The sequence below is a fragment of the Cervus canadensis genome, chromosome 19, assembly GCF_019320065.1.
Source record: "Cervus canadensis isolate Bull #8, Minnesota chromosome 19, ASM1932006v1, whole genome shotgun sequence".
Lineage (NCBI taxonomy): Eukaryota > Metazoa > Chordata > Mammalia > Artiodactyla > Cervidae > Cervus > Cervus canadensis.
This window is the reverse complement of record NC_057404.1, coordinates 44,179,735-44,192,173: the sequence shown is the minus strand read 5'-3', so window position 1 is coordinate 44,192,173 and position 12,439 is coordinate 44,179,735. Positions and strand designations below refer to the sequence as shown.

The 12,439-nt window shown below is 36.8% G+C and overlaps 1 protein-coding gene across 5 annotated transcripts in view; it reads right to left on the bottom strand.

Moving 5' to 3' along the window:
- GSTCD (glutathione S-transferase C-terminal domain containing) overlaps nt 1-12,439 on the bottom strand; it is a 127,925-nt gene that overhangs the window by 19,379 nt on the left and 96,107 nt on the right. For all 5 annotated transcript variants that reach the window (XM_043438304.1, XM_043438308.1, XM_043438306.1 and 2 more), the window contains exons 6-8: nt 11,766-11,881; nt 10,168-10,212; nt 7,904-8,032 (exon numbers count right to left, since the gene is read on the bottom strand). In XM_043438304.1, the coding sequence (XP_043294239.1) occupies nt 7,904-8,032; nt 10,168-10,212; nt 11,766-11,881 (290 nt within the window). The remainder of the gene's footprint in view (nt 1-7,903; nt 8,033-10,167; nt 10,213-11,765; nt 11,882-12,439) is intronic.

Genomic DNA, 12,439 nt, shown 5'->3' with positions numbered 1-12,439 from the left:
ATTGTCACCCTGCTTATTTAACTTATATGAGAAATGCTGGACTGAATGAAGCACAATTTGGAATCAAGATTGCCGGGAGAAATATCAATAACCTCAGATATGCAGATGACACCACCCTTATGGCAGAAAGTGAAGAAGAACTAAAGAGCCTCTTGATGAAAGTGAAAGAAGAGAGTTTAAGTTTAATCATGAGTTTAATTTGGCTTAAAACTCAACATTTGGAAAACTAAGATCATGGCATCCGGTCCGATTACTTCATAGTAAATAGATGGGGAAACTGGGAACAGTGACAGACTTTATTTTCTTGGTCTCCAAAATCACTGCAGATGGTGACTGCAGCCATGAAATTAAAGGATGCTTACTCCTTGGAAGAAAAGGTATAACCAACCTACACAGCATATTAAAAAGCAGAGACATTACTTTGCTGACAAAGGTCCATCTAGTCAAAGCTATGGCTTTCCTGTAGTCATGTATGGATGTGAGAGTTGGAATATAAAGAAAGCTGAGTGCCGAAGAATTGATGCTTTTGAACTGTGGTGTTGGAGAAGACTCTTGAGAGTCTTTTGGACAGCAAAGAGATCCAACCAGTCAATCCTAAAGGAAATCAGTTCTGGACTGATGCTGAAGCTGAACCTCTGACACTTTGGCCACAAGATGCAGAGAACTGACTCACTGGAAAAGACCTCGATGCTAGGAAAGATTGGAGGCGGGAGGAGAAGGGAACGACAGAGGATGAGATGGTTGGATGGCATCACCGACTCAATGGACATGAGTTTGAGTAAACTCTGGGAGTTGGTGAAGGACAGGGAGGCCTGGCATGCTGCAGTCCATGGGGGCACAAAGAGTCAGACACAACTGAGCGACTGAACTGATTCCTTTTTATTATTTACTCTTATTTTGGTGAAACACATCTTCTACATAGTTTCCTGATGTACGTTTTCTTGAGACTTTGACATTTTCTTTATTACTTGCATATATGATTGATTGATTGGTCAGGCATAACATTTTAGGTTGGAAACTGTCTTTTATAATTTTGAAGGCATTGCTTCACTGTCCTCTAGCTGTCCATGTGGCTATTAAAAAGTGTGATGGCAATTTGACTTCAAATTTTCTGTATGTGACCTATTTGTTTTTTCTCTTTGGAAACTGTCAGAAACTTCTTTTTATCACAACACTCTTTCCCGCCCCCTGCCCGCCCCCAACAATGTGCCTTGCTTTAGGTCATTTTTTTTAAGTGGGCTTTTTCTACAAGAGAAACGTATTTTTCATTACTTACACATTTTCTTATATTAATTCTTTGATATTTTTCTCTCCACCATTTTATGTTTTCTCTTTCTGGTTCTCCTATTATTGACATATTGTATTCATGGGCTAAATCTCTATTGGATAAAGAAAAATGTTTCTTTCAGTCCCTGTCTCTGTCTTTTTTTTTTGTCCTGTTTTTTCACATGATGTCCTATACTTCATGTTTTAGATTTTCCACTTGTTTTTTATTTTGGCTAACATGTTTTTTTCTTTCTTGTTCTCTGATGGTTCACTTCTTTTTCATTTTATCTCTGTTTCATTCATGCAATATCTTCTGTGAGCTCTCCTTGAATAAAAAGGAGATGCTCTGTCATGTTCTTTGCTTTGATCTCCTCTATTTTGGAAGTTTTACACATTTGATACCTTATCTGTCAGATCATACTAGAGTGAATCACTAAAAAGTTAATGGAAGTCTGAGTGAAAGGCTTGAAGGTGAGCTTCCTTAGTGACTGCGTAAACAGGTGGCCAGCTGTTTGTTTTTTTTTTTTTTAATTATAGCTATAGTATTTTCTCTGGGGATGGTTCTGTTTCTGTAGAGGAGGCTCTTTTAACCTCTTGATTAAGCTGATTCTAGCTTCTGAAGGAGTCCTGGAATTAAGGGCACTTAGCTCTTATTTTCAGAGTTATGTCATTCTTGCTCTCCTCTCCCTATACTTGGAGAGTCTCTGTTACACTTTTCTCATAGCATAAACTTCTGGTCTCTCGCAGGAGTTGGGGGAAATAGTTACTTGTCTACACAAGATGATGGCAGGAATCTGGGTCTCTAAATATAATGTTTAATTAAACATGATTCAGCCCCTTCTTTTCCTCTTCCTACGAGATTTCGGGCATCCTAAATTCCTGAAACTTTCTGGGACTGTGGGAGAGCAATCCTGATAGCCCTCTTGACACTCCCTCTCCCAAGGCATTAAGTCTCATCTTCCTCTTCTCTACTCAGTAATTTTTTCTTCAATCTGCTTTCTATCTTGAAATATTGTAGTTCAAGTTATAGAATCTTGAACACTGTCTCATCAGAGATGGAGTATGATTTTTCTGGCTCTTGTTTTCTTTATTTAGGGGTCTGATCTTTCTTGGGGAGAAGGGGGCTGCAATACCTCTATCTGCCACCCTCACCCGGAGAGTCTTTCATTGCCTTAATGATTTGTTTTAAAAAATTGCATTTACAGAATATATAATTTCTCAAGCACCTTTCCCTTTAAAACAAGAGCACATAAATCATTCATCCAAAGTGTTACTGAATCATAGTCTACAATTGCATATTCTAATTGTACACTAACATATAGAAATGAGCTTGTAATTAAGCACTCAGCACTGATGAATGAAAAACAATCATATTAAACATTGTTATGGGTGAAATAGAAAAAAGTAAATACAGATAACTCAAAAATAAACTGTTTATAGAAACTGTGATATATGTTGATAAGTAGAAAATATTCATCAATATTGTTAGGAATCAATACCTTATCACCTGTTTGAGATGGTCCCATGTTATGACTGAAATTACCAACTAAAACATTTTGGTGGGCAGGTTGTTCAGCACTAACACAATTTTTGTTTCTTATGCAAGGTGTGTTTTCCATAGTCATGGCCCTTTCAGTAATACTGTTTGGCAACAAGATTTGTTATATTGTTTGAGAGACTAGGTATTAATACACAATATGAATTAAGTCTTAAAAAGTAAAATCTTAAAAAAAAAAAAAAGTAAAATCTTATAAAGTAAGTTTTCATAATAATGATTATCTTACACTAGACAAGAAGGCAATAAAAGACTTCTTTAAAAAATAGCTCTAAAGGGCTTCCCTGGTGGTCCAGTGGTCAAGAATGGCCTTGCAATGCAGGGGACGCTGGTTCTATTCCTGGTTTGGGACGATCCCACATGCCTCAGAGCAGCTAAGCCCATGTGCCACAACTACTGAGCATGTGCTTTAGAGCCCGCGAGCCTCAGGTACTGAGCCGACTGCTACAGCTACGGACGCCTGCACGCCTAGGACCTGTGCTCTGCAACAAGAGAAGCCACTGCGAGGAGAAGCCCTCCTATGCAACTAAGAGTGGCTCGCTGCAACTAGAATAAGCCTGTGTAGAGCAACAAAGACCCACTACAGCCAAAAAATAAGATAAATAAAATAAATCCCTAATTTAAAAAAATAGCCTTAAAAGGTCCACTTAAATAATCTTGTCTAAGTTACCCTTTTTAGGGTATGGTAATTGATATATATTGTTTTAGTTTGGGATGCTCTTTAAAAACTATCATAAACTTGGTGGTTCAAACAGCAAATATTTATTTTTTTCTCAGTTTTGGAGGCTGGGAAGTCCAAGATCAGAGTGCTGGCAGGTCTGATGTCTAGTGAGGACCCTCTTCCTGCTTCACGATGGCTGTCTTCTCACTGTATCTCTATATGGTGGAGAGCTAAGAAGGGGCGCAAGTTTGTTTCCCTTCTTACAAGGGCATTAATTCCACTCAGCAGAGCACCACTCATATGACCCAATTACCTCCCAAATGTCCCACCTCCTAATACCATCACATTAGGGGTTAAGGAATTCAACACATGAATTTTTTGATGGTGGAGGTGAGGCAGAAACATTCAGTCCTAACACATAATCATTTCAGGGTCATACAGCTGCATATATCCAAACTGGAAGAAAAAAACCTTCTCAGATGTTTCTTAATTTTGAAAAGACTTTTGTATTTTCTTCAGGACATTAATAGCCATCATAATCAAAATCAGAATAAGGCAATCGAAAGGTGTTTCTATAATAAACAATTGCTTTAAAACAAATTACATATACATATCGAGAGGAGAACGGCTAACCAGTCCAGTATTCTTGCCTGGAGAATTTCATGGACAGAGGAGCCTGGCGGGCCACAGTCCATGGGGTTGCAAAGATTCAGACACGACTGAGTCAATTATATATGTATCTGATAGGTTCAGAATTCTTAGAAATCTTACAGTGCTGCTTAGGCTCTATTGTTCTTTCTTGGCTATATAAGCTAGGTATCCATCTATAAAACATTAAGCATATATATTTATTTCTTCTAATTTTACTGTTTACATTATTATGAATATAAAAATGATAATGTTAAATGTGGAATATTTTAAAAATACTGAATAAAAAATATTATTACATATTATATAGAGATAGAGGCCTTAAAAAAATAAATATTCACATGCTTTCCTCCCATCCTTTTTAATGCAGTTTTCACATGGTTGAGATCACATTGCACAGAGTAAAAGCCCAATTTTTTGAGTACTTCCTAAATGCGAGGCAACCTGCTAAGTGCTTCATAGACATTATATCAACATCCCATGAGCCAGATATTTTATTCTCATTTCATAAATTAAAAAACTAAGGACTGAGGGTGAGTTTAAATAAGTTGCCCAAGGCAATACAACTAGTAAGTGGTCAAACTGAGACTTTAGCACAAGTTAAATTCAATCTTAAAATGCATTCTCTTAACCAATATGTTTCCCCAGAGTAGGAAATGGCAACCCACTCCAGTATTCTTGCCTGGAAAATTCATGAACAGAGAAGCCTGGTGGGCTATAGTCCACAGGGCTGCAAAGAGTTGGGCATGACTGAGTAAGCATGCATGCACAGAACAATTATGTTAATAAAATTTTCTCTGTTTACCATTATAACTAACATTTCATGTCATTAACAAATCATTACAAATATCATGTAAATGAAAATTTCAAAGCTTCTAAATGATTTGGGCTCCTCATAGAAGTCTTACAGTCAATGAGTAATATTTTTAAAATCCTTGCAAATATTAAGAACAAGAACAGAATATTATTGTTGTTCAAGTTGAAATGCATTTGGTTACTAGAGACTTTGAATGTTTCTAATAAGCTTATTAGATATTTGTATTTCTAAGGAAATATATTTCTCAAATAAACATAAAGGAAATCAGAAATTATAAATGCTCTTTGGAATATGTGGTGTTACCGCCCTGATTCTGGTTACAAGGGGGAAGCATAGCCCTTGGGGTGATGGAAGACCTTGTTGAAAGACCTAAAAATATTTAGATTTGTTTTCTTCCATCATGTCAAGTCACACCAGTTTTAAAAAGTTAGTAAATCTATTCATTTTTGCCTGATACAGGTCATTATATTAATGGAGATAAGACAAATAATAGGTATTTCAATTCTTACATATAATTAATTTGTTTGAAGTTTCTAAAGATAGTTGGTTTGAGGACTTTAAAAATCTCCCTTTAAAATCTTGTTTTCAGCATTGATTTTTATGTTCAGAGAAAAATAGCAAAAGAAAAGGCATTTACTAAGCAAAGATAAACACTAACTAAACCCTTATTTTGGAGAAGGAAATGGCAACCCACTCCAGCATTCTTGCCTAGACAATCCTGTGGACAGAGGAGCCTGGTGGGCTGCCGTCCATAGGGTCGCACAGAGTCGGACACGACTGAAGTGACTTGGCATGCATGCATGCATTGGAGAAGGAAATGGCAATCCACTCCAGTGTTCTTGCCTGGAGAATCCCAGGGACAGAGGAGCCTGGTGGGCTGCCGTCTATGGGGTCGCGCAGAGTTGGACACAACTGAAGCGACTTAGCAGCAGCAGCAGCAAACCCTTATTTGAAATACCACAAAACTGAATTAACAGAGCTTTACTACATTCCCGATACCCGGTTATTCTGATTTCCTTTCTAGCAACAGTGTTTTCACTAGAGTCTATTTCATATAAAAGAGCCACTGATGCATTCGATTTGATTTATCTACTGACAATACTTCAATTATCCTCCTAGGCAAATTATATTCTTAAATCTAATTTTGGTTTAATCCTCCAAGTAATTTTAATTCATTTTCCATATATCTTGACAAAGGTAATTATGAAAGAAAAAAAAACCCATTATGGGTATATTATTATGAGATATAGAGAAAAATGTCACTTCCCAAAAGACATATACTTTGCTAGTTGGTGTTAGTGAATTACATGACCTTGAAAGGTATAAGAACGTGACAGAATGATTTATCACCTACAAGCCATTGAAGGGTAAAGAGATACATGGTTGATCGGCTGGGAATTTTGTGATTTGAGAGGTGAGTAAATGCTACCTTATACACTCTTCCTGGTAACATGGGCATTGGTTTAATGGTCTGTTTTAGGGAGAAGCTTTATCCTCTACCTCAACATTTATGTAAAATTTAAGTGGTACATAATAATATATTTATTTGAACTTGCTGTATCAGATGTCTATATTTTCCTGAATATCCTTCCTAATAGGTTTCTTAAAAGTTTACTTCTCTTTCCATTAGCTTTGCTTGAGATAACCAATCTATATCATGTCCACAAAGGAAACACATTGCATTCTTTTCAGGCTGTATAACAATAAGTCTCACAATTTTACAGGAGTTGATATTTAAGAAATGAATTTCACTGGCTGAACAAAAATCATAAGTACTATGAAAGTTCTGGACTTCTAAGATTGGACAAGAATTTCAACTAGGCAAGCGCATTGTATATGCTATGTGACCATATACAGTCGAGAATGCAAATTAGCACAACCTTCCTGTAAAGTGATTAGGCAAAGGAATCAAAAGTCTTAATTGATACATCATTAGACATATATAATAAATAACAATTATAATAACAACAGAAAAGGAACATGATTAATGAGTAGGGAAAGTATTTAGTATTGCTTTACCTGACAATTTCAGGGAAAGCAGGATCTCAAGGTATATGTAAATATGCATTTGTTTGTGTGTATAAATACACAAAGACCAAAGGGTTTTGACAGTATTATCTCTCACTAGCAAAAATACTGGTGATTCTTCCTTATATTATTATGTAGTTTTCTATATCAAGCATTTAGTACTATAAAAATAAGGGAAAATATTCAAAACAGATACAAGGACAGCAGCAATGCTAACATCTTATTGAAACTCAAATTCCACCAGAGTGTACACCCTGGATTTAAATGAACTGGCAGAATCACATTATCTTTGGTCTTCTAGTGGTATCAAACAATAACAATTTGATTTCAAGGTTTCAAAAACATCACCAATACATTTTATACTAGAAGCTCAGAATACATGAAGATATCAAATCCTTGCTAAAGAATGAGTCATCTGAAAGTAACTCAAGTATTTGCAGCTTATTTTTTTTTTTATTGGAGTATTGTTGATTTAAATGTTGTGTTAGTTTCAGGTGTTCAGCAAAGTGAATTAGTTACACATATAAACAAACTATTTCTACTATATTTTCTGTTTTTCTTTTCTTTCACAACCTTCTAAAAATGTAGAATCAACCAAGGGAAGTCATCTTCATTAGAATTCATTCAATTTGTAACTATTTTTAAAGTACTTGCCATGTGTCAAACATTTTTTCAGGCACTGGGGATTTTGCAGTGAAGAATATAAAGTTCTTGTCTGGTAGAGGAACAAATATTATCTTTACCATGTAATAATAAAATGCTGTGAATGAAGTAATATTCATTAATAAGGTATACTTTATAGATAGTAGAAAACAAAAGTTATAAATTTCCTGGTTAGCAAAGAAAATAAATGTATCTCCTTTATTTACTCTAGGATATTTCATTTCTCTTATTTAGTTAAAGAAACTGAAATTGCTTGATTACTTACCCCAATATTAAACATCCCTGTGAAATACTCCATATTTGCTTGAATGAACCAAATGTTGCTTAAACCTAGTTCATCACTTCTCTTCTTAGCACGAATTAATGATAATTCCTTGTTTTCTATTAGTATGACCTAGATTTCACACAGGAAACAATAGTATATTCAGTAACCTAATTTAGACATTAAAGCAAAGTTTTATTACTGTATTTACTAGCTTTAATAATGTTGATCATATTACATTGATCTTTATCATTGTGCTTCCGTGGTGGCTCAGACAGTAAAGAAACAGCCTGCAATGTAGGAGACCTGGGTTGGATCCCTGGGTTGGAAAGATCCCTTGGAGAAGGGAACAGCTACCCACTCCAGTACTCTGGCCTGGAGAATTTCAGGGACAGAGGAGTCTGGCAGGCTATACTGTCCATGGGGTCGCAAAGAGTCAGACACGACTGAGTGGTTTTCACTTTCACTTCATTTTCACTATCCTGTGCTAATAGGACATATGCCAGATAACACAGGACAAAAGTGAACAAGGTCCTCGAATGCGTGGAGCTCATAGATATGATGGTATAAGTGAGAAAGGGGATTATAGCACAGTGAGTGCTAAGTGTTTAATGAAAGACATATAATGTGTTATCAAAGCACGTAAACTTGATGACTAGGAGAGGTTTTAGTCATTTAATATTAAAGAGTAACATATTAATTGAGGCCTGCAAAATGAATAGAAATTAGCTGGAGCAATGAAGGAGTGTTTCTGGTGGAGACAGAAAGGCCCAAGGTGAGAGAGATACAGTGGGTTTGCAGAACCGAGAAGACTGGTACAGTGGGGTATGGTGAGTGATGCCAGAGCTGGGAGTGGGGAGACAGGGTGTGGGGGGCAGAAATCAGACTGCAGAGGTAGCAGCAGCCAGATCGCTCGTGATGCAAGGACGACCAGTTGCGGGCAATGTGTAGTATGGATTGGTGGGGCCACAGCAAAAGGCATGGCAACAAGTTACAAATTTCTAATAGTAATCCAGGCCAAGGAAGGGAGGAGACATCATTGATTTGGATGAAGAAAAGTGGGCAGACTTAAGTCATTTTCATCATTCTCATTCTTAGTTTGGTCCTTATCTTGTCCTTATGTTTGTCTTTATGGAAAAATTCTGGATCTTTTTGTATAAAAAGCTTGTCAGAGGATATTTGGTGTCAAAGGTTTTTCCAGCCTTTATTCTAGCCAAGATTTTCCTTCTCCAATTTCAACATCTCTAAGTTTCCAGACCTTTTAGGAAGGGAAAAAAAGATACCAGTCCCCGATTCTGCATCTCCAGGATTCTCCTCTATGAGCTCTCTTCCTCTTACTCCAACCATGAAACTGTTGTTTTCCTTCGTGATGAAACAGATGCCTGCCTGTTTCTCTTCATATTCCTCATTTATTTACTAAGAAAGATAAAGAATAATACCTTCCACTCTCTCTCATTCTGGCCAGTCTATGAGTTCTTCCACATTTTTTTCTTCTGAGAATAATCACTTTAATTATTTTGTAATTTCCAGCAAGCTCACAAGCAAAGAATTGTAATTTGAAAAAACGACATCAAGTTCTAGCTTTTATGCTAAAAGTTGGAAGGAAATGATTTACTATGACAGAAGACTAAAAACGGCACAAACTTCTAACAAATGGTGATGGTGATTGTATAAATTACAGTACATTTACTCAAAAACATATTACCAAGTCACATTTCAGTGATGATATTTAAAACTACTTGCAATAGGAAAGAACATTTATGACATAAGATTGAGTGAAAGCAGGTGGTTCAAATTGTATTTGCAGTCTTAGAATTTGCAGCAACAAGCATCCTTCTGAACAATGGCTTAATGAGACCATGGGGGGAAATGCATTTGATGGATCAGAGTGGTAGATCTGGGGTTCATCTTTTTCTTTAAAAAACAGTTTTACAATTCTGATACAATGACTAAAAACCAAGGCACCAAAGAATATGCTCAACAAGTTTCAGAAGCTAGTATTTCAAGTACAAAATTATGTTGACAATTAAACTGGTTTCATCATTAATTAACAGTGAAATAATTATCTTTTATAAAAAATAAAAACTGTATTGTGGCCCTACTCTTTTCCCCTAAGATTCTGAATCTTAGAAGTGTAGTTCAACGAAAAATAAAATGTCTGTGCCTCATATCTGACCTCAGTGAATGACTATCAGCTCCAAGAGGGATAAGCCAGACTCAGCTAATTGAATTGTGCAGTTTCTTATCATCTGTCATTCAGACTTTACCTGGCATGATGGCATCATGTGAGCTAGGACAATCCCAACATGGCCCTGAAAAAGGCAAGAAAAGGAACAAGTTAACTTTGGTCTCTCAGGCTTCTGTTTATTCTGAGACAACATTCTTTTTTTTTTTTTTATTAGTTGGAGGCTAATTACTTCACAACATTTCAGTGGGTTTTGTCATACATTGATATGAATCAGCCATAGAGTTACATGCATTCTCCATCCCGATCCCCCCTCCCACCTCCCTCTCCACCCGATTCCTCTGGGTCTTCCCAGTGCACCAGGCCCAAGCACTTGTCTCATGCATCCATCCTGGGCTGGTGATCTGTTTCACCATAGATAATATACATGCTGTTCTTTCGAAACATCCCACCCTCACCTTCTCCCACAGAGTTCAAAAGTCTGTTCTGTATTTCTGTGTCTCTTTTTCTGTTTTGCATATAGGGTTATCATTACCATCTTTCTAAATTCCATATATATGTGTTAGTATGCTGTAATGTTCTTTATCTTTCTGGCTTACTTCGCTCTGTATAATGGGCTCCAGTTTCATCCATCTCATTAGAACTGATTCAAATGAATTCTTTTTAACGGCTGAGTAATATTCCATGGTGTATATGTACCACAGCTTCCTTATCCATTCGTCTGCTGATGGGCATCTAGGTTGCTTCCATGTCCTGGTTATTATAAACAGTGCTGCGATGAACATTGGGGTGCACGTGTCTCTTTCAGATCTGGTTTCCTCACTGTGTATGCCCAGAAGTGGGATTGCTGGGTCATATGGCAGTTCTATTTCCAACTTTTTAAGAAATCTCCACACTGTTTTCCATAGTGGCTGTACTAGTTTGCATTCCCACCAACAGTGTAAGAGGGTTCCCTTTTCTCCACACCCTCTCCAGCATTTATTGCTTGTAGACTTTTGGATAGCAGCCATCCTGACTGGCGTGTAATGGTACCTCATTGTGGTTTTGATTTGCATTTCTCTAATAATGAGTGATGTTAAGCATCTTTTCATGTGTTTGTTAGCCATCTGTATGTCTTCTTTGGAGAAATGTCTGTTTAGTTCTTTGGCCCATTTTTTGATTGGGTCATTTATTTTTCTGGAATTGAGCTGCAGGAGTTGCTTGTATATTTTTGAGATTAATCCTTTGTCTGTTTCTTCATTTGCTATTATTTTCTCCCAATCTGAGGGCTGTCTTTTCACCTTACTTATAGTTTCCTTTGTTGTGCAAAAGCTTTTAAGTTTCATTAGGTCCCATTTGTTTATTTTTGCTTTTATTTCCAATATTCTGGGAGGTGGGTCATAGAGGATCCTGCTGTGATTTATGTCGGAGAGTGTGTTGCCTATGTTCTCCTCTAGGAGTTTTATAGTTTCTGGTCTTACATTTAGATCTTTAATCCATTTTGAGTTTATTTTTGTGTATGGTGTTAGCAAGTGTTCTAGTTTCATTCTTTTACAAGTGGTTGACCAGTTTTCCCAGCACCACTTGTTAAAGAGGTTGTGAGACAACATTCTTGTCATATAAAAAAGTGTCCTTGAGTGTAAGATAGTAAAGTCACTTCATCTTGGAAAAGCTAAAGAGAATAAAGAAGAGATACAATACCCCACCACTACAGAAATCCACAATTCTGTCACCAGGTTTGGCCTGATTTGTCACCATATAAACAAGGTTGTTCAACTGTTGCTGCTTCCTCAAAGCTCGATCACTGGACATTTTACCTGGAAAGAGATGAAGACAGTGACACATTATGTATTGCAGGGACTGGGAAAGCACCGGTGCACTAGATTAGTAGCATACAGGAAGAGCGCTACAGATGCAAGTGAATACCGTTCCACGTGACCCACTACGAGAGGATTAGAGAACTGGAACTCAGAGGTGAAACCTCTTTTTGCTTAATTTTACTTTTATTCTTACCAAACCTTTCTTTTGGAGGAGGAAATGGCAACCCACTCCAGTATTCTTGCCTGGAGAATTCCATGGACAGAGGAGCCTGGTTGGGCTGCAGTCCATGGGGTCCCAATGGGTCGGACATGACTGAATGACTAACACAACTATTCTTTTAATTGTCACTGACAGAAAAATCTATGAAAAAATGTCTTTAAAGAGAGGAAACAATAAGTCTAAAATTAACTTGTCATAAACAAAGTGTTTAGCAAATGTTACTGGAAGAATAAAAATTAACAGTAATAGTCTCTTCCCTCTATCCCTCTCAGTGACATAGTATAAAGATTATCTAATTTCAGCACATTGCTTAAATCTCTTTGGAGAAAAGAGAC